Below are 22,551 nucleotides of genomic sequence, written 5' to 3' on the forward strand. Positions count from 1 at the left end.
GGTCCAAGTGGAAGTGGCCCTGAAGCTTGATCCTGAAGATCCCTTCCCACTGCTAGGATAGATTTAGCTTGTATAGATTTATTTTCTTGTAGGCGGGTAGTTACCCGGCCATTCTTGTAATGAATCATTGTGAAATATAAATCTTTGTGCGGGTAAGACCGCTACTTTCTCTGGATTCCTTGCTTTATAAACGTTATATGACTTGCATATTTTAGTTTAAATTAGCAATTTTCCAAGTGTAGAATAAGTTAACATTTGAACGTGGTAGATAATAGGTTGAAGTTTTGCTTCCTCTTTCGTGATTGTGCGGGTAGGATCGTCACTTGCACTTAGTAGGATGGCTAAACTTTACCTATGTCTGACCTGCGTGGAGGTTTTCCTCATCTTTTTGAAATTTCTAAGTATTTAGGATAAGTTAACCTTTGAACGTGGTAGATAATAGGTTGAAGTTTTGCTTCCTCTTTCGTGATTGTGCGGGTAGGACCGTCACTTGCACTTAGTAGGATGGCTAAACTTTACCTACATCTGACCTGCGTGTAGGTTTTCCTCATCCTTTTGTTAGAAATTCTCTGTTTTGAACCGTTCGATGCGCGGTTGTCAATAGGTTAGTGTTCAGTTTCCTCTCATGATTCATGCGGATAGACCGGCACTTTCATTTAGTGGGATGACTGAACTTTTCCCCTTCAACTGGCCTGCGTGAAGGTTTGCCGTTTTTTGGGTTTATGCGGGTTTTGCCGCCTTCCCCACGCAACGACTTTCCACGTAATTATGCGGTGAAAACCGGCATATTAGTGTTGAATAAATTAACCGTTCGACGCGCGGTTGTTAATAGGTTAGTGTTCAGTTTCCTCTATGATTCATGCGGATAGACCGGCACTTTCATTTATTGGGATGACTGAACTTTTCCCCTTCAACTGACCTGCGTGAAGGTTTGCCGTTTTTTGGGTTTATGCGGGTTTTGCCGCATTCCCCACGCAACGACTTTCCACGTAATTATGCGGTGAAAACCGGCATATCCGTGTTGAATAAATTAACCGTTCGACGCGCGGTTGTTAATAGGTTAGTGTTCAGTTTCCTCTATGATTCATGCGGATAGACCGGCACTTTCATTTAGTGGGATGACTGAACTTTTCCCCTTCAACTGACCTGCGTGAAGGTTTGCCGCTTTTTGGGTTTATGCGGGTTTTGCCGCCTTTCCCATGCAACGACTTTCACACTTATGTATGCGGTGAAAACCGGCATCAGTGTTGATAGTTCATAAAGTACAAATGTAAAATCATCAGCGTCGATGTTCTAAGGAGAATCATTTCCATTAGAAGTGGCTTTGGGCCTTTTCTTTACAAATTTGGAATTGATCTACATGCAAACTGTGTAATTGAGCTCCCTTCCATGTTGTTGGGATGGGAGTACCATCGAGCCGATATGCACCTGGTTCGGGATCTCGTTGTTTGCGCAGTATGTAGTCTCCAACATTGAAGCTGCAATTTTATTCGTGTTTTCCCCAACTGGGGTTCTACACGCATCAGCCTACTCAGCGTTCATTGCGCCACGAGGTGCGCGAGCGTCCCATCTCTGACAAATGCTTCGACCATGTCCTTTACGTCTGTGCATTCTTCAGTGTTGTGGCCTTTTGTCCTGTGAAAGTCACAGTATTTGCTCCGATCAGCATTGGGACGATGTCGGATTATTGGAGCTTTTGGCCATGGGAGCTCCTCAGTGGCGAATATCTCGGTGACGCTTTTGGTGAGTGGCGTCCATCTGGAGTTCTGGTTCGACCGTACGTTATCCCTTCCGCCTAACCGATGTTGCAAGCCGGATGAGGTGTCAAAGTTTACCCTTGACTGCCAAATGCCTAGCTTCCGCTTTTTGTTTAATCGGGCGGTAAGGACGTTGTCTTCTCTTGTTTTCTGGGTGTAGAGGTTTGTGCTCTGTGGGAGATCTCTACCCAGTTGCCTCTCAGTTTCCGCAAAGCGTTTAGCTGCTGTCATGATGGCATCCCATGTGGATGGCATGCCATCTTTACCCGTTAAGGTGCGGATGAGCTCTGGGTCGTTCTCGCCCTGAATAAAAGCAGCGCGAACAAGATCTTCGCTAATGTTACCCAGACTTAGCTTCTTTGAGTTGAAGCGAGTGATGAAGTCTGGCAAGGATTCATCTTCCTCTCGAATGCATTTGAGGATTGTCCATTGTTCTTCGGTATACTTTCGTTGTTGGCTGAAGTGTTGGCTAAACTTCTGTTGGAAGTCTGCCCAGTCGTAGATGTGGTTGACCGGTAGACGATCGAACCACGCTCTAGCTGGCCCAACAAGCGTCATTTGGAACATGTAACACCACGTAGGTTCCGTCCAATTGCTGACGGTTGCCCCCGCTATGAATCTGTTCAAATGATCGTCTGGGTCAGATATACCATCATAAGTGCCGATGTTGGACATTTGTTTGGCACTTTTTGGGGCGATTGCTTCTGCAATGTCCCTTGCAAATTTGGACGTTCCCGCATTTGCAACAGTTGGTCTGAATGTTTTGGAGAAGTCACGTGGACTTCCACCTGTGTTTTTTGGATTGAAGGCTTCTCCAAAACGCCTTCTCGGTTGGGAGTCCGTTTCCTTACGCTTCCCTTTTGCCCTATGGCGAGGGTTCGCGTCGGTGTCAGATTCCTCCGAGTCATCGTCCAAGTATTATTCGAATTCGTCAGCCTGTTGGACGGAACGCAAGCGTTTGTCCAACTCAGCTTGGAATTCCTTCTGACGTGCCTCCGCCCATGCCTTAACTTCATCGAGTGTTTGGCGGGGGAGTCTTGTTCGTTTCCCTAACTGGGTATCGGTGAATCCCAGTGAGCGATTATTTACTGCACTTGCCCCAGCTTGGGTAACTGGGGTAGTGTTCGTAAAATTTACTTCACTTGCCCCGGCTTGGGTAACCGGGGTAGTGTTTGTAAAGACTGTGTAGCCGGTATTCCCCCCAGTAGCTGGGGTTGTGGTTACCGGAATTTCTTTAACCATCTTTCCAGAAGTTTGAAAAAACTGAAAAAGAAATGAAGTTCTAGCTTTTATGCACGGATGGCGCCAATGAAGAAACACTAATCGGACCCCGGACAGATTACGGGTAACCTGGGGGTTAGATAGATGTTTCCCACGAGGGGTTAGACCCGGTAAAGATGGTTCTTCTGATAACCTGCAAAACAGACACCGTGAGCTTGTCACTGAGAAGGGGGGGGGGGTTCCTCCTTGTGACCACCCTCCGGCGTGAGAATCAGACTAGATTGCTCTTTAAATATAAATGTATATTAAGAGATTGTTAGAGCAGATATCAGGTATAATATGATGATAATGTGATAAGATATGATGAGATGATCATACCATTTGGGGTATTTATAGCCGAAGGTAGGTTTCCAAGGAGGTGTGGCCGGCTGAATAGTATTCCTGTTCCACCAACTGTGGCCTACGCACGTGCCCTGCTGGTAGTTGGTGGGTAGGCAGCGGCTGACAATGACCAGGCCTGCTGTGTACTATTCCTTTTCCACCAACTGCCGGCTATGCACGTGGTATGACAGGAGTTGGTGAGTAGGCAGCGGCTAATAGTGACATACAGTACAGGAGCATGCTGCTCGCCATACTGTTGTCAATAAGCTGTCGTATCTTTAGTCAGATCTTTTGCCCATACCTCGTCAGGTACAGTACAGAAGATCTTCCCGTATCGTACGGACTGGCTTTTGGGCGGGAGTATTCCCCCTCCCGCCTTTGTGCGGGATTGTTCCCGGCTTTGCTCATTCCTTCAGGTGACACTGAGTGATTGAGAGCTAAGTGCCTTGTGCGTGTAGCCTTGCTGCGCGGGTGGCCTTCCCTGATGGCTTGTATCCGCAGCTGCGGGAACAGGCAGAGTCCTTCACCATTGGGAGGCATTTCCTGCGGGAACAGCTTGCGTACTGCGCGTAAGGACGTCACGTCTCTGAGCATGGTGGGTCCTGCGGATCCAGTTGGTTTCTGCGCAGACGTCCCTCTTCAAGGTGAGTCTTGCGGGTCCAACTGGGCTCTGCTGGGACCTACCTCTTCAAGTTTATTGTCAACTCTTGTTGCTTGTTGGGGCTCTAATCATGGTGGCTCAACGGCATCGGTATCATTGGAGAACGATTCTAAGCGTCTAAATGTCGGTTTGGTTCGTGAAAATAGAGTTTGTGGTGGTGGGAGAAGCGGGAAGCAAGCGGTTCAATGGCGGCCGACATTATGCACAATCGCTGAGGAGGATGTTATTAAGATGGACATGATACAACTATATGTGACACCATGTAGTAATAATAATAAAGGTAAGAAGGAAACAAGAATAGTGACAAGTTATGACTTCAAGCCATATGAATACAAGAAGGAATTTGTGTAAGAATTTTACATTTTTATGGTTTATGTATATTTGATTTAGTGACATTGGTTTTATTATAAGGGAAATGATCAAAATGTATATTTGACGGGTTAACGTTAACAAAATGTCTATTTGACCAACCAATTCTCATAATGTCCATCCTGTAAGCCTGGTCAATTTTTAGTCATTACTTGATGGGATTTTTAACCAGCCAGATTGCCTTTTGTCCAAAAAATATCTTTGGAAGATAAAATAATCTCGTTGGTCACGACAATGTTTTTTAACTAGCGACCTGACAATTTTATGACGCGTGACAAAATGTGGCTGGTTAAGAATCTCATCGAATAATGATTAAAATGCGATCGGGTAATGAGTTTTAGGGTGGACATTTTGAGAATTAACTGGTCAAATAAACATTTTGTCGGCGTTAACTAGCCAAATGAAAATTTTGGCCATTATCTTTTTTTTTTAAATTTGAGTCAGAATTAATTTTTTTTTTACTTTCTTGTTTTCAGGTTATGAGATTCATGGAATATGGTTTCACCTGTCCCATCTTCATTCATATTTTAAATTAAATAAAAAGTATATAACATGCAAATCTCTCATTGTGGTTTCTCTTATTTTCATGTGTACGGATGGTTTTGTATTATGGCAAATAGCCGTGTGTATATGTAAAAGCATTTTATTTGACCACATAGAGATTGGTATTTGATAGAAGCACGTGAGCTAATTGAGGTTGGCTCGTTAAATGCTTAAATTAGTCTAAGCTTAAACAAGTTCGAACGGAAGCTGTAGCATAAATGAAAGAGCCGGGGGCCAAGTTTCACATATCGAGATTGACTAGGTTGCGATCTTGAGTATTTAACAGGCATGATAACGTTTATTAAACCGCTCTATCACAACTCACAAGTCATTCGTGGCCCCGTGTTGCACCTCCGGTTATCGAGCGGTCCACATTTGACACAACTGGTTGAGAGTCGTCACCGATTTCATGACGAGCTCATACCAAGAAAAAACCAGTGACGATTATCATTACAGAGATGAAACAGCGAACGACTAGAACGCTGCCAATGGCCATTTTAAACGACGTTGTTTACTAGGTAAACCAGTTAAAAATGAAAGACAACCCAAATGAACCGAAATTAAAGAAACCATTTGAAACCGAAAACAAGAAGAGTTAGAACTAAAAATCATGGATGAATTTGTCTGAACATGTAAATTTAAAACAAATGACATGAACCAAATAGGCTTTTACCCTTCAGTAACATCAATTTCAACAGTCGAGAGAGGCTTTCTCCCACTCGTCTTTCCTACTTTTCATGGGGTTTCATGTTCCCATCCGAGTTTTCTAGTTTTCACGAGAGTCAAACTCGTGCGTGAGCGAGCTTCAATGGAGTAGATTCAAGAATCAAACATTGTATAACAACCAATCAGTGTCCATTGATCTGAGGTCTGGTAGCGGGTTGACTGGTTAGCCGAGAAAATGGAATCTGGGCCCTCTGGCTAGTGAACCGATCAGTGGTTACCGCCTTTGGACCAGAGACCGACTTTGAGAAAGCTTGAGCTAGCTCAACCGCAGAAGCTGCTTTTCCATAACGTGGTCCCACCGCAGGCTCCGGCTCCACAGGCTTGCGCCAGGTTTCAGGTGATGGTGGTATTTCCTGTTGCTGCTCAAGGTCCCTGCTGCTCTTGCGGTTGTCGTTTCTCCAGTTGCTTCTTCTCTGTGCATCTGACTTTTCTGCTTCTCGCCTGTCAATGGCCTTTCCAGGTCTATGATGGTCAAACGGTTCAGGTTTACCGTTTTGGCGGGAAGTAACCGTTTGGTGCACGGGTAGAGTCTCAGCCCTAGTACCGATGTCCTTTTTCACCCTACAAAAATTAAACAAAATCTATGTTATTAACTTATTTAGAGATGATAACCGAAAATCAAATTTACAAGGAATATGTGTACCTATTAGGAGATTGAACAAGGTCATGATTAACAGCAACGTCATCAACTCCACGCTCTTTCAGAACCTGATGGTACAATAAGCAACAATATCACAAATATGTTATACAAATGTCAAACAAATCAGTTATTTATACTAATATAAGAAAATATGAGCGTTTAAACTTTAAATAACGACAGCTACAGTCCTTACCAATTCTCGAGGGCGAGCACCACCAAATAAGGAGTTTCTGTAGAGAACATAACTGTTAGTTGTACGAATGCAACACAACATATTCTCAAAAGAATCTAGATACTGAATTAGATATCTAAGATTTAATTATGATAACTTCTCATTATAAGAGGTTAAAGTTGATTTTGAGGGGTGCATAAATATAGCCTAAAGAACCGAGGCTAATAGTGACGAAATGATAAACCAAGCTGTTAAAACATGTTTCTTTTAACAGTTAATAATGCAAAAGGTAAAGGCTAAGAGATAAAAAAGTAAAGATTGAAAACCATTTATGTAACTCTAGTTATCTTATTCAAAAGAATGAATAGTACCTTTCTCTTTCAGTGTTCCTTTCCATTTGTTCAACGGGCTGTGACCGTGGCTTTAAGTTCAATCTCGGTTGCTCAGATGCCTGATGGGCATCCTCTGATCCAGTTAAACCATGAGCCGATGAGTTCACATTTCCATAAAACTCATTTCCAGTAACCGACTCCCCTGACTGTGAGACAGTCCACAAACAGAAAACCATTACAACAAATATATATTAAAAAATAACATTAATACATCAAATCAGAAGTTCATTATACCTGCTTATAAGCTACAAGTGGTTCAATATTGTCAACTGGTTTAGACCTCGGAAGCAACTTCAACTTGGGCCTCTCAGTCACCTCTGATCCCCCAACTGGCTGAGCCTGAACACCATCAGAATGTGTTGAACCATATGAAGATGTGGTGTATGGATTTCCTTTAGATTGTACTTTAGCTTCAGGCTCGGGATGTCTAATAACCTCTACATCTATCTGCTTATTTTGGTTAGAAAGCCAACGACCCGAAGACACCTTCTCAAGTGCACTTGCGTGAGCTAACTTGGTTGCAGCATCAGGGGCAGACCAAGATGAAGCAACCGGTTCTGAAATCCCAACAGCCACTTTCTTAGGGCCCCACGGATTTGATGATGGCGCACTAACTTTACTTTCAACACCCAAAGATCTGCCTTCACTTTTAACATGAGACCTACCACTACTAACATTAACTGCTTCACTAAACCTTGCTGCATAAGAACCGCCTGTGCTGCCACTTGGAAACTGAGAAACGGGGGTAGTTGCTGGTCGGGTGGGCGCATTCACCACCATCGAGTAATCAGGTTTTGGCTCCTGGCGAACCGTTACACCACCACCACGAATGTTTTCATCGCTTACGGTTCGGCGAGGAATGGACCCTCCATCTAATGGCTTTCGTTCATCTTCATCAAAATTACGCCCAATTTGCACATTTTGAGTGAGAAAAGGAGTCTTGTCATCATAAGTTCTTACAGCACCAGCTGAACCTGGTCTCAATCTGTGATCTTGTCTTCCCATAGGATTTGTCCATGAAGTGTGACGATCCAATCCAGTATGATTCATAGGCCTCACAGTTCTATAGAAAAGCCACAGTAAAAACAAACACATATAAAGAAAAATTAGAACCTTGCTATGTTAATTACTTAGCACCAAAAGTCCAAAACCGAAACAAACATAAATTCATCAATTCTTCAAGAGTATAGTGATGAGCAATAACCAAACCCTTAACAAAAACCCAACAAATCCGTACCAAAATTAACTGAAAACCAATATAACAGAAAACAGTTATCGTAATTTTTTGTACCCCCGGCTAACCAAAATTAACCCAACCAAACCATTCATCTTTTCATGTAATGCTAGCTTTTATGCCTTCATTTCATGTATTTCTAAGCAAAAAACTTTAGTTAGTAGCCAAAATTAACCAAACCAAAAACCGACAAACTGACCTAATAAACCGAATCAACTAATCGAAAACTGATTGATTAACAAAATACATTAACCAAAGAGTTCTGTTTCGGTTAAAGTTTAGGCTAAGTAAATATATGCTGATTTACAATCCATCATTCATTAATCCAATTCTACTCATCGCTATAAAGTCCAAAACAGAATATTATTCATCAATTTTACAATTGATAATAAATCATCAAGCATAAAATCATCTCATCACAATCAATCGCAACGCCAGCTTAGGATTTCAAGTTTTACCTAAAAGATCTTTTACAAACAGAAACCAAAGGTAAAACAAACATAAATCCATCAAATCCTCAAGAGTAAACCTATATGCCGATATCCAATCCATCAATCATTTATCAAACTATAGTCACTGCTACGATGTCTAGAATCAAACAATGTTCATTCATTACAGTTCATAATGAATCATCATTCATCGAGCATAAAAGTGTATCATTACAAAAAATCGCAACGTCCGCCTAGAGTTTCGAGTTTTCGCTAACAGATCTTTTACAAACACAATCAAAATGGTAAAAATCTATACGCTGATTTTCAATCCATCACTCATTTATCAAACTGTACTCACTGACATAACCTCCAAAACAGAAAACTATTCATCAATTTTACAGTTGATAACAAATCATCAAGCATATAATCAACCGCACCGTCCGCCTAGAGTTCAGATCTTTCACAAACATAAATCAAAGGTAAAACAAACATGAATCCATCAATTCCTCAAGAGTAAACCTACATGCTATTATTCAATCCATAAAACCGTACTCACTGCTATAAACTCTAAAACAGAAAGCTACTCATCACTTTTACAGCTTATAACAAATCATCAAAAGCATAAAATCACGCCATCACAAACTCACTATCAATCGCAACGTCCGCCTAGGGTTTCGAGTTTTCACTAGCAGATCTGTTACAAACACAATCAAAATAGTAAAAACCTATATGCTGATTATCAATCTATCATTCATTCATTAAACTGTATACTCACTGCTATAACCTCCAAAACAGAAAACTACTCATCACTTTTACAGCTGATAACAAATCCTCAAAAGCATATAATCACGTCATCACAAACTCACAATCAATCGCAAGTTATCACTAACAGATCTTCCACAAACATTAAAACATCAATTCCTCACATATATGCTGATATTCAATCGATCACTAATTTATTAAGCTATAGTCACAACTATTATTCATCAATTCTACAGCTGCTAACAAATCATCAAAAGCATATACCGTCACAATCAATCGCCTAGGGTTTGGAGTATTCACTAACAGATCTTCCACAAACACGAATCAAATCAAATCAACAAACACAGAGCTTATGAATCGTAAACGCCAGATCTAAATCAGTAATTAAACAAAAACGAAGAGATTCGAATAAACGGAATCGAATACTTACACGCCAGGAGCGGAAGGAAGAGGAAGATCGGACGGGATAGAACCGCCGTGGAAGTCCTTCAGAGTCATCGTAGCCTTCTTCTTCGCCATTATTATTATTATTATTATTATTATGCTGGGTGTTATTGAGTTGTATGTATATGAATGAATGTATCGGAAGGAAGTAAAAAATGGTTAATAATAATAATAATAATAATAATAATAATAATAATAATAATAATAATTCGTCTGCAACACGATTGGAGAGAGAAATAGAGATAGTTGCGTTGGAGTCACGGTCAAATAGTTGGGTGGGAAGGAAGCTACTTGAAGTATCAGGTCACTGAGTCGGCATGGTTACATGTAACTTAATGAGTTGAGCTGCCCGCGAGTTACTCGAGCCTGGATTAATAATAAACTTGAAATGAGAAGTGTTTTTTCTAGCTCAAGCCTTGTGTATTTTTAAGTCTTACCCTTTTGAACATTTATGTATTAGTTTGACATTGCACGGTTGAGCTTCGGGATTGATAAAAAGCTTGAAACGGGCCGTTCCTTTTTCGAGCTCGAAACTCAAATAAAGCTCGTTTAGTTATCAAGTCCAAGCTTGTGTGTTTTTAAGTTTTACCTTTTTCTTTTAAGTGCTTTGTATTAATTTCATACTGAACGACCAAGCCTAAACCAAGATTAGCTCATTTAAAGAATATTTTCAAAGTGTATAAATATAAACGTATATATTTAATTAATAAATAAGAAAAAAGACGAGCCCAACTTGAAAAAAAACATATGAGGAGCCAAGCTTGTGCTTGAACTGTTGTAAATCAAAACAAACTCGACTCATTTACACCCCTAGTCACACACCATCTAATCTACATATTAATCTTTTGGAATTAATCGTTTAGTTCACATGTGGGTTTGAAATACAAAAGGCAATTTAGTGGTTACTACCTTTTAATTTGGGATTATCTTATGGGTCAAGGAATACATGTTTTGTTTTTTTCGAAAAACTAAACTTTCATTCCACCACCAAAAAGAAAGGAACATACAAAGAAACAGAAAGAAAAAACCCAGCACCAGAACCCAAAGAACAATACAGATGTAACAACACCAACTAACCAATCATAGTTTAGTCCTCTAGAATAGATAGAAATTTGACCAAGATCTCCACTCCTCCTTAGAAAATTTAGAGCGATTAGTTAACCACAAGAAAGTTAACTCCTTAGAAGCATTCCTCGATAATCTTTAGAGGAGAAGCATTCCTCCCGTTTAGTTAACTCCTTAGAAGCATTCCTCGATAATCTTTAGAGGAGAAGCATTCCATGTTATGTTTATCTTTTCGTGTTTAAAATAATGCTAGTTGAGGTAGATTAGACCTACCCACAAACTCGTTTTAACACATCTTAACATATTCCTTTTAATTCTGTAGCAAATATAATATGTACAAAACTATGTGATTACATAAATAATCTTTTAACATATTTTAGTAAAGCAATTGAAGGTGTTTATGTATTTGAACACACCAGAGAACCTTCAACACTGTCCAATCGTATCATGTTTCATGTATAGTTAAATCTTCTAACTTAACACATTTGACCCGTTATAGAGAGCAATTGAAGATGTTTACACATATGAACACATCAGATAGCCTTCAACACATTTGACCCGTTATAGAGAGCAATTGAAGATGTTTACACATATGAACACATCAGATAGCCTTCAACACCGTCCGATCCATATCTCGATGACTCACTTTTGTGTATAGTTAAATCTTCTAACTAGTACAACACATGTTCATTTGCTTTACTAAAATATGAAAAACCCATGTTCTGTTTCTGTTATTAAAATGTCCTTAGTACAACACACATGATACAGCAAGCAGAATTACAAAACAACCGTTTCACATGCATAACCATAACACGTTGACAAGCTTTTAAACTACAAAAACCAAGAATCAAGAACCGATTTATGGTTCTTTCCCAGGTTACGCCCTCGGATACACTCCAAGTCCAACACTTGCGAATGATCCACAAAAAGATTAACCTGTAAACAAATTTTTTAAAAATTATCAGCAACCATATATTTAAAAGGCGAATAAACAAGTTATAATAATTTTAATAGAAGAAATTTAAGACAGTACATTGGGACCATATTGCTTAATGAACCATTCGGATGTTTTGGCATTTGATGCTTCAAACATGGTCTTTTCAATTCCTAAACACCCGATCACCTTTGCAATAATATCCGCCCAAACAGAATCAGCATATTTACAGACGTCTTCAGCATCGATTAATATCATATCGGCTCCAGCTTCCAAACATCTTTCAGCTTTTCGGATCAAGTAATCAAGGTCCTCCACTCGTTCTGCATTTAAATTACATTGTATCAACATTATCATTAACGTTAACATTAAAATATGAGAAAGAATTATTAACGCATACCAGACGTTCGAGGCGTTGGAACAACATAAGAACCATATGCTCTTGCATGGGTCGGAGGAATATCAGCCTTGTTGAACTTAACAGCAAATTGAGGTTTGGCTTTAAGCCCTTGGCTTTTAATAATCCGTATGTATCTCAACATGGTTTCTTCAGGAAGCTCGAGTGAACCCGTGTTTAGCTCAACCGTATCAAATCCCAGTTGCTTGCATTCCTCTATGTATTCTTTGAAAGAAGATGAACCTTTTTGCAGCAAATGTTCAGCCCAATCACCAGTGCTAACATATATATCATGTTCACGGGCCAATTTTGTTGCTTCTTTGATGAATGATTTTGGCATTAAACTTTCAGCGCCTCCTGTAAACTTTAGACCATCAACAAATTGACCCATGGACTCCATCATATCCTGTTCCAAGCAGAGAAACAAGTACAGCTTAGAAAAACAGTAAACAAATATAGTTTTCACATGAATTAATCTATTGGATATCCACAATATTTTGATTTTCAGTACAATTTGAATAATTCAAGTTGATGATGACATATGATGTTTTCAACTGAAGGAACGGCATAGTAAAATCACATTTTTTCCTGTGTAAATAATTAGTGAAATACCACTTGCTTCGAGAAAGGCACAATATTTACAGTTAGGCGTGCAAACAAGCCGGCCGATAATAAGCTTGAAACAAGCCGAGCCACTCACGAGCTACTCGAGATCACATCGATAAAAGGCTCGAAACGAGCCGAGCCCTGGCTTCAAATAAAGCTTGTTTAGTTATCAAGCCTGAGCTCAAGCCTTGTATGGGAGGTTTGTTTTGGCTCGTCAAGCCTTGAGGATTTTTAAGTTTTACCTCTTTGGACTTCTATGTGTCACACTGCATGGCTGAGCTCGACTCGAGCTCGAGCCAAGCTTTGGCTCGTTTAGTTGTATTAAGGTACTACACAAGCTCAAGCCGAGCTAAGCTCGTTTAAGGTTTTCCACACAATATATAAAAGTAACTAAAAGCGTATATAAACTAGCAATAAATAATAAATAAGCCAAGCCCGAGCTGTAAAAACGACTCACGAACCGAGCTCAAACTTTAGAAATAGTGCTCGAAATGAGCAGAGCTCGACTCGGTTCTTTTACACCCCGAAATTTGATTCTCATTACAGATTGCATGATACAAGAAGACGAAGAATTATCTCGAAATCAATATAGAAATGCAGTTAACCATTATCTGATCAGAAAGTATCACAAGCTAATTATGCACGAAACACAAAATTCTCCTACGTGTAGTCTCTACATTCAGTTGAAGAAAGAATCAGTCTTGAAATCAACATTGAAATGCAGTTAACCGTGATCTGATTAGAAACTAACACAAGCTGATTATGCACCCAAAATTCTCCAATATTCAGTTGAAATAACAATTAATCACGAAATCGATACCGAAATGTTAAACCTTAGACAAGTGAATCAAGAACACCAAACACGATATTGCATAAAACGTTTATGCGACTCTTTTCATTAATAAAAAAAACATGAACAAAATACTTTCTACCTTTCTACTCTCTAACAAAAGAAAACTAATGATGGGTTTATATAACACCCAATACCAGACTCCTACTCAAACTAGAAAACATAAACATACTAGACTTCTAATTTATTTAATAATAAGTAAGATAATTATGACACCAAGTTATTCAACTTGGTCCCTGAACTTTGGATATCCACCAAACCGCCCCCTGAGATCTTCCGTACCACCCTTATACTTTTCGTATTAACCATACGGGTCCTTCAAGTTGGTATTGCACCAAGTTTTACACTCCCTCTCAATACCAACTTCTATTGTTCCTCCAAGATCCTTCACACCTTGTAAAGCTCTAACCTCTTTGAGCTTTATTCTTGGATTCGACTTCATCACACTACCTTCAGATTTCTTTTTCATGTTATCAATTGAGCTAATTTCGAGATTACCATTATTTAGAACTGCATCACCCGGTTTCAGATAGGAAACAACTTTTGCTTTCTCAACTTCATGACTAACTATCATGGTACTCAAAGCAATTCGTCCATCCTCACTTGATGCATGCTCCCTCTCGAACTTAACTCCTTCATTAGTTCATTCATTCGGATCACCCGAACTTTGCATGAACCTCATGCAAACTCCAACATCAACTTTGTTGGTTTTTTGATCTTCAACGTTTTCTATTCCACCATGAAAACCCATAACATGAGACGGAGCTACCTCCTCGTGCACTTCATCCAACACGGTTTCTCTCTCTTGTTCGGTTACTGTCACGGTTACGCCTTGATCAACCGTACTTTCTTCTTCAACCATGATGTCCTCATCATCTAGATTCAAAATAACAATAGATGATTCCATGGTTACCTTTAACGACGTCTCAAGCACTACTTCTTGGTTTGTCCACCAACAAGAACCTTCTTCAAACCATTCATCTGCCAGATTCGGATTGAATTCGGTATCAACTGTGTATTTTCCTTGAACCTCAGCCATATTAGCCTCCACATCCCACGGTTCTTCTTCTCTAACAACAGCTGCATTACCTTCCTCCATTGGTTCTCGACAGTATTTTGCCATATGCCCTTTTCGTCCACATTTATGGCACCTAAAAGGAAACTGTTTTGGTTTGTACCTTAATTCCTTGTCTCGGTTCTCTTCGTCCGATGAATCTTCTTCAGAGTTGTCATCTCGAACCTTTCGGTTCCATTCTCTCTTCTTGGGTCGGTCACGTTTCTCGTTCTCCCGATATTTACTCTTATCTTTCTCGCCATAGCGGTTATGATTTTTACTAAACCGATGCTTCTCCTTTCTTCCGACATACAAGGCTTCACTCTCGGTTTTAATCGACACACCAGCTAACTGTTTCGCTAAGGCTTCTTGTCCGACAAGAATATTCTCGAACTCGGTTATACTCGGTTGGGTCGCCCACCCTTGAATAGCGGTAACGAAGCTACGATACTCCGGCCTTAAACTGTGAATGAGTATCCGCTTCATACGAGCATCGCTAACCCGAGACTCTGGATCGAGTTCTCCAATCTCACGACATAGATTCTTCACCTTACGGAAATATTGTGCGATTGGAATATCACCTTGAGAAATCGTCATCAACTCACCTTCGACTAGTTGCAATCGAGCATCGTTCTTCTTCGTAAATAAGGTCTCCAACGTATCGCACGCTTGCTTTGGGTATTCGAGATCTTGAATGTGATCAAGAACATCATCATCCACCGTTGTCTTGATGATAAACATCGCACGACCCGCTTTCACCTGCCACTTCCCGATACTACCATTAATATTGTTTGCAGGTTGTCTCGTCTCGGTACCGTTCGTTACCTGCCAAAGATCTTGACCTTGAAGATACGACTTGATGCATGTCGACCATCGTTTGTAGTTACTTTGGTTCAATTTCTTGATTCCTCCAACGACTTGAAATTCTGCCATCGTTTCGTTTACGAGATTCCAGATAACTTCAACTCTTCGATAGGATTTCTTTACTGCGATCGGAAACTTTACTACTCGAGAACGGTAACACTTGAACCTGATTTGACAAATAATACAACTGCCAACAACGCTGCCTTTGGTTCGAAAATATATCGAAACCACCAAAGAATTTATTTATCGGCCGGCTATGAGTTAACTTCCAATAATAATAATATGGAGATGATGACAATATTAAATGGATGTAAGATGTATATTCTCACGATACACAAATCCAAGTTTGCAACTAAAGTATGTGGCAGTAGGTTAATCTCAACCACAACCTCACAAATAAACAAATAAACGATTGCACTTTTGTGTGTGACGGCAATAACTTTTCACCACTATTTATTCATCTTTAAATCTTAACTCTGCCCGATCGAACAAACAAAAACGACTTGACTAACCTCAACTTTAGGAGGAAAACAAGAACCTTTCCTCGCTTCGGATATCGGTTTCTTGGCCTCTTATGCCTTTGATTGGAACTACTACTGCAATCAAGACTTACCGCCAACCGTAAACACGAGCCTGGATCATTAGGCTCTGATACCGGTTGTTAAACTTGGAAGTGGGAATCTAGAACAACACAACACACACGCACCGACTCATGGTTTGCTCGAAGAGCTTTTCTTATTAATCGACTTACGAAAAAGAAAACTAGATACATAGAAATAGAAACAAATTAATGGGTTTATATAGACCCATACATAGCAATCCTAACCAAACTCAAATTTAAATAAACTAAATAAAAAAATTAAAGATAAACTCAAACACCATTAAAAGATAAACCAAAATCTTTTAATTATTATCTTTTTATTTGAATCTTGATCTCCTACTACCGCCCCTACGAGATCGAACCGTACCACCCTTGAACGCCAAGCAAATATTGTTTTACGTTTAACACGAAATGCAGTTAATCCTGATCTGATCATCAGAAACTAACACAAACTGATCATGCACAAACTAAATTCTCCTACGTGTAGAGGCAATATTGTATATTCAGTCTCAGGATAAAGTAATCTCGAAATCGATATCGAAATGCAGTTAATAGTGATCTCACTAGAAACTATCACAAGCTGATTATCATGAAACACGTAATTCTCCTACGTGCAGCGACCAATTTGTTTGAAGGAAGAATTAATCACGGAATCAACATCACACAGACAATAGAGTTAATCATAATCTAATTAGAAAGTACAATATAGATTACAGTTTATTAGTACACGAGCTGATTACCGATTACGCACCGTGTAGAGGTTATATGCAGACGAAGGAAGATTAATCTCGAAACTCGAAATGCAGTTAATAGTGATCTAAATCTAACCAGAAGCTGATAATGGACGAAACACAAAATTAATAATTATCCTACGTGTATAAGCTATTAAAAATGTATATGCAGTTAATCGTGACCTAATTAGAAACTAACACAAGCTGATCAAGCACGAAATTCAAAATTCTGCTAAGTTTATAAATTATATTCCGTCGTAACAACAACTAATAATAATAATAATAATAATAATTATTATTATTAAATGAACGTTGAAATGTAAGTAAATATATGATTAAAGATAGGCGAATTACGGATACCTGAAGCAAATTGTGAGAGAAGAGAGATGAGTGATTAGGGCCACGGATCTCAGTAACACCGAAGCTTCGAGGCTTTTCGGGGCGGTCTAAGTCCTCGGTGAAGGTCTTCCATCGGTAAACAGCCATGGTTGATCACAATTGAACAATTGGTTTAGATTATTATTATTATTATGGAGCTGAATGTGTGTGTGATGATGATGGAAAGAAATTGGTGAAATGTAGAAGGTGGTAGATAAAGCTGGAAAGAGCGGGTTCTAGAAAACGTTAGAACAAGCCATGAGCCCTTCATCATAATTTAAAAACCGGTATTTTAATCGTATCGGATTAGTTTAAAAATTGTATGACTGGTTGAACAGAAATGTACGGGTTGAATAATTTACCTTGTAATCATATATAAATACAACTAGGTTATTGACCCGTGTACGACACGGATGAAAATATAGAAATTTTGAAGTACACACACGTACAATTTGAAAGGAAAACATATTTTTGATATGTTTTTTGAGATGGCAATATAATTTATAATTGCAATTCATATTCATATGGAAACAAAGATATTAAAAACATAAATTTACGAAAAGTAAGTTTTATAGTACGATGCTTACAAACATAACTGAAAACTTAAAAACATAAAGTTCATAACATATTAAAAGTTTTCTTATTAAGCATATTTGTTGTTTTGTTTGTAGCTATACCTTGTTGTCTAAAATAAGCATTTTAACACCGTATTTAGTCTACACTCTTGATCAAGCTACATACAGTTGACCATGTGTAAAAACCGGGTGTCTCAAGTATATCTCAATATTGTGGGAGACTGGCTTTTACTTTTGTTAATGGTAATTGCAAAACAAACTATAACGTGAAACTGTCTTCTGTTTAACTTGTTCTTCTTGATCTCTTCAATCTTCACTAACGGTTATTGGAGCAAGCAAAGTATATTCTGGTACTATAACTTGCTCGAAATTGAACTTTGCTTGGAGAAATACTTAGAATAAATCCACTTACTTCTCACAAACAAACTTGAGATCCTCATTTATTTTATCTTTGCTCGACCCACCAAGCTTGCTTGTGAACTTGGTTTATGCTCAGACAATCAAGTGTTTGCTTGTGTGAAAACTGTACTCGATAGAATAACAACCTTGCTTGACGAAGTGTAGCTTGCTCGAAGCTTGACACTTAGAAACCTTCAAGAAGATAACCTTACTCGCATAATATAATTTGCTCGGGATAGTGAAAACTTTGCTCGAAGTGCCTGAATTTGCTCAAGTTCCATACTTAGCTATTATTGAGGAGGTTGAGAAGATTCCAGCATTTTTTGATCAATTTTATTGACCCAACAAAAAGGTAAAAAAATATATAAATTAATGGTATGATTTCTATCCGAATAACAAATTGGATTAAACCAAAAATACATCAAAACAAGCGGATATAAAACAATATACTTCAACACTTTTATTATTAATTCAAATCAGCACATAAAACTGAATACATAAACCAACCATTTAATTTTAACTCTATGCTTTATCTTCGAGGCCCATAATTCAATTCACCTTTTGTACTTCTCGGTTGTCCAAACTAAACCGATGTATCTATGTGAAATCGATATTATATCCTTTAACTTATGTGGACATAAATTACGCTAAGTGCATAAAAAGTTTTATTAAGTGTTGGACAAAAAACATTATAGGTTAATCCAACCCGTGCCAAAATGTACCTGTATTTGGATAGTTACTCAACCTATTTTGGATCGTAATTGTATTAAAACAACCTATCAACCCCTGCATTAACATTTTGAACAAAATATGCAAAGATTAAAAAAAAACATTAACCAGGTTATAATTATTTAGTTAAAAAAATAACCATATCAATTACTACCTCTCAAAGATCAAACATCCCTATCAACTTTATTATGAAATAGATAAAAACCTTTCATCTCTAATAAATTATGTTTTAAATCTAAACGTTCCATTAACTAAACCAACCATATTATTGAAGTGAAAGATCCAAACCGACCAAATCTAGAGTTATCAAAAGTAACGATAAAGGTTCGAACTTCCATACGGAATAATTCAACACCGAACTTTTGAGGGTCAAGAGGCTCGCCCCTATGGACGACAGGTCCATCATTCTTTGACCATTCTACTTTCAACACACATATATATTTTCTTTGTCAATTCTTCTCTTTCTAGATTAAAAGATTAGCCTATTTGAATATCTTAAATATTTAAATTCGTAATATCATGAACCCGTCTAACACAAAGTAGATTATGGTGTACAGAATGTCATATTTTACATTCTTCTTGGCTAATATCTTCATCAACTTGACACATGCCAATATGTCATGACTACTATATCCTTGTCCTCTCCTATCCAATACCAGAAAACAAAATAAAATAAGATACGAAAGAAAAACCCGTTGAATTAAATAATCATTGTTAAAATGATAAAATCAGAGTATTAGTATTATGAACCAACAAAAAATAGATTATGATGTAGAGAATGTCATATTTTACCTTCCTCTTGGCAAATATCATCTTCAACTTGACTCGTGTCTTGACTGATATATCATTGTCCTCTCCTATCTAAAACCAGTAAAAAACAAAATAAAATATGAAAGAAAAACTCGTTGAATGACATATTGAACTTTAAAATTACCGTATCCTGAACCAGTCTAAACAAAAAGTCGAATATGGTGTAGATAATGCCATATTTTACCTTCCTTTAGGCAAATATCGTCTTCAACTTGGCACGTGCTATGACTGATATATCCTTGACATCTCCTTCTAAAACCAGAAGGAAAAAAAAAACAAAATAAAATATGAAAGGAAAACCTGACCGATCATTTTGCCATATATGTTACGCATGAATACACATATATGCTTAACATCGGTTGCCTGTGATTCAAATCCAACGTTCAGTAGAGTTCGTTACAGTCCCTTTCTTTTTTCAAAAGTTTATATATTAATGAAACGATACTGAAAACATACCTTTATACGATGTGGAAGATGTGAGTCTTAGACCCAAATATATACAATTAATCGATAGTGAGACATGGGATAGATGAGTATTTTAGAACACATAAACAAAAATAGAATGTATTTAAAAGTTTTTAATTGCAATATCAAACAACTGTAATTGTATTAACATCATTTGTAAAAAAAAGGGAAAGGTTGCGAGATTAAAGGCATAACACAAGACAAGTTTTAAAAGTAACTGTCTACTTTGAATTTTATACATAAAATAAGAAAGGTCAAATCAAAATTTAGTCAGTTACTGTCTATATAATAAAAGTTCTAATTTAATAAATAATATTTGGTTGTTTCCAAATATATAAAGCCAAGTGAGTGTCTAAATTTTTAAAAACTACTCAAACTTAGGTCTATTTATTATACGTAGATAAAAATAATTGAAATTTAAAATAACAACTTTAATGTTGGTATTATAGTATTTGTTAATCTTAATATTCATATAACATATAATAACTCTTGAAAACAAATAGATGCATAATTAATAAATTGTCATGTTTGGTATCTTCAATATGTATTATTTAAAATATAATTAAAATGATCAAATCATAAGACCTGTAAACATTAAAACCAACTTTATTTACTCTTCTAAATCCTAACTACCGATCTTATCGTCGATCACGCTTATTTAGCCAAACTCCGGTGTCGATTATATTTGCAGGATCTAATGAAATCATCATATGATCAATGTAAAATAATGGCCGATTGAAAGAGGGATTTGGGTGATTAGGTTAAAAGGAATTGAATATCAAGAAAACTGGGTATTGAAGTTGAAACAATTGAATATTGGAAAGCTGTTTTTAAAACTTAAAGTTAAATGCTTACATTAATTATTAGTAATTTAATTTCTTTTTGATTTATTTAATTGTTAAGAAAATTAGAGAAATGTAAGATATGTTTGGAAACAAATGTAATGGACCAATAGAGAAGGGGTATGTGGAGGCAATCTCATTTGTTTTAATAGTATAGTAGGATTTCAAAACTCAAAAAATAACCTAAAGGTATATTAATAAACATCACGCATGAACCAAATATCACTCATAACAACGATCGAGTACGTAAGAAAAAAAGTTTGTACTTTGTATACGAAATTAGTCAATTCCAAAATATGTAAATAGAAAAACATTGGATTTGCATGATAGAAAATTGGTTGATTAACGAATCGTCGTTTATCATGTTTACTCGTTTCAATTTTATCCACTATGTTAAAAGTCATTTTTGAAAAAAATAACAAAAATCTCTTGGAGTTAAAACCGGTTTGCCGGTAAACCGGTATTTAAAAAAAACGGGCGGTACCGTTCTTGCAATCTTACGAAAATATGGTATAACCGGTTCAACAAGCCGGTACATACCTGTTTTTAAAACATTGGTTGTGACGGGCAGTTATGACTTGGTATTTAGTTTCGGCGATACCAGGGTAATGATGATAGAATAAGCGAGTAAATTGCATTTACTAGTTAGAGATTCTTGAACTTAACAAGTTTTATCTCACTGCACTGTCGTGCATTTAGGCGGGTGTTCATGTGTGTTGCATTAGGTGAGAGTTTTTCATGGATCGAAAGGTAAGTGTATCCCGATGTAATGAATTTAGCTAGTAGCTCATTTGAATGATTCGTTGATTAAAAAAAAATATGTAGCAGGGTATTGTCAACGGACGCAAGCTATTATGTTAAAAACTTGGGTTATTGTGTAATAAAATATTGAGGTTGATTTATGTAACTTAATGAAATTTGTAGTTGATTGTGTAAGTTAATGAAAGTTGAGTGTGGTTTATGAAAAGGTGGTGACGACGTTATTTTGTAACTTAATGAAGCTTCGGGTTAATTGTATAATGGACATTTTGGTCGGCTCACAATTAAGGTTATCTTTGAATCAGTTCATTAAATGTGTTTAGTTCATAACAAGAATACCTCTAGATTGATTAGCAGATTTCTAACTCATTAAGTTTAAAATGATGTTGAATGAAAAGTTTTATCTCATTGTACCTTCACATGTGTTTATAACCCTTAATCTGCCACTCAAGCATCACCTTGTCGACCACCACCAAATCCTCTAGTACCCATCACCACCACGTCGGTGTACTCAACACTTATTATTTGCGTAAAGGTTAATAAAAGTTAAGAGTTTGCATATGAAAAAGGGTGGCGGTGGGCCACCCTACCATAGAACGACATTTACCTTTTTTTTGTACTTTCTTGTCGTTTATCGGGTTTGATTCTTAACCATTAAAAAAATAAAATCTTATCTAACTCATTAATGAATTCAATTGCGCATAATAACTAAAAAAAACCCTTTGTAATAAAATTTGACAAAATTTGAAATTAGTCTCA

General features: G+C 37.5%; 2 protein-coding genes and 1 long non-coding RNA gene across 3 annotated transcripts; 1 reads left to right on the top strand and 2 right to left on the bottom strand.

Moving 5' to 3' along the window:
* The first annotated feature begins 4,064 nt into the window (after window positions 1-4,064).
* LOC143635480 (uncharacterized) lies at window positions 4,065-5,043 on the top strand. Its single transcript, XR_013154063.1, has 2 exons — window positions 4,065-4,367; window positions 4,866-5,043. It is a non-coding gene; the product is annotated as an uncharacterized LOC143635480 (long non-coding RNA).
* Window positions 5,044-5,380: 337 nt separating this feature from the next.
* LOC143635470 (uncharacterized) lies at window positions 5,381-9,824 on the bottom strand. Its single transcript, XM_077103295.1, has 6 exons — window positions 9,720-9,824; window positions 7,097-7,925; window positions 6,842-7,008; window positions 6,492-6,528; window positions 6,302-6,366; window positions 5,381-6,219 (listed from the first exon to the last, which is right to left on the bottom strand). The coding sequence occupies exons 1-6, from the start codon at window positions 9,806-9,808 to the stop codon at window positions 5,781-5,783; spliced, it is 1,626 nt and encodes a 541-aa protein (XP_076959410.1). The 5' UTR covers window positions 9,809-9,824; the 3' UTR covers window positions 5,381-5,780.
* A 1,720-nt stretch (window positions 9,825-11,544) lies between these two features.
* Window positions 11,545-17,488, bottom strand: LOC143635474 (protein HEAT-STRESS-ASSOCIATED 32-like). The gene is made up of 4 exons (XM_077103299.1): window positions 17,196-17,488; window positions 12,133-12,535; window positions 11,832-12,055; window positions 11,545-11,734 (listed from the first exon to the last, which is right to left on the bottom strand). Exons 1-4 carry the CDS (start codon window positions 17,319-17,321, stop codon window positions 11,630-11,632), a joined length of 858 nt encoding a protein of 285 aa, XP_076959414.1. The 5' UTR covers window positions 17,322-17,488; the 3' UTR covers window positions 11,545-11,629.
* Between the last annotated feature and the right edge of the window lie 5,063 nt (window positions 17,489-22,551).

Source organism: Bidens hawaiensis, unplaced genomic scaffold, assembly GCF_021521415.1.
Source record: "Bidens hawaiensis isolate Kalapana, Puna unplaced genomic scaffold, B.hawaiensis_p1.1 tig00007515_1, whole genome shotgun sequence".
Lineage (NCBI taxonomy): Eukaryota > Viridiplantae > Streptophyta > Magnoliopsida > Asterales > Asteraceae > Bidens > Bidens hawaiensis.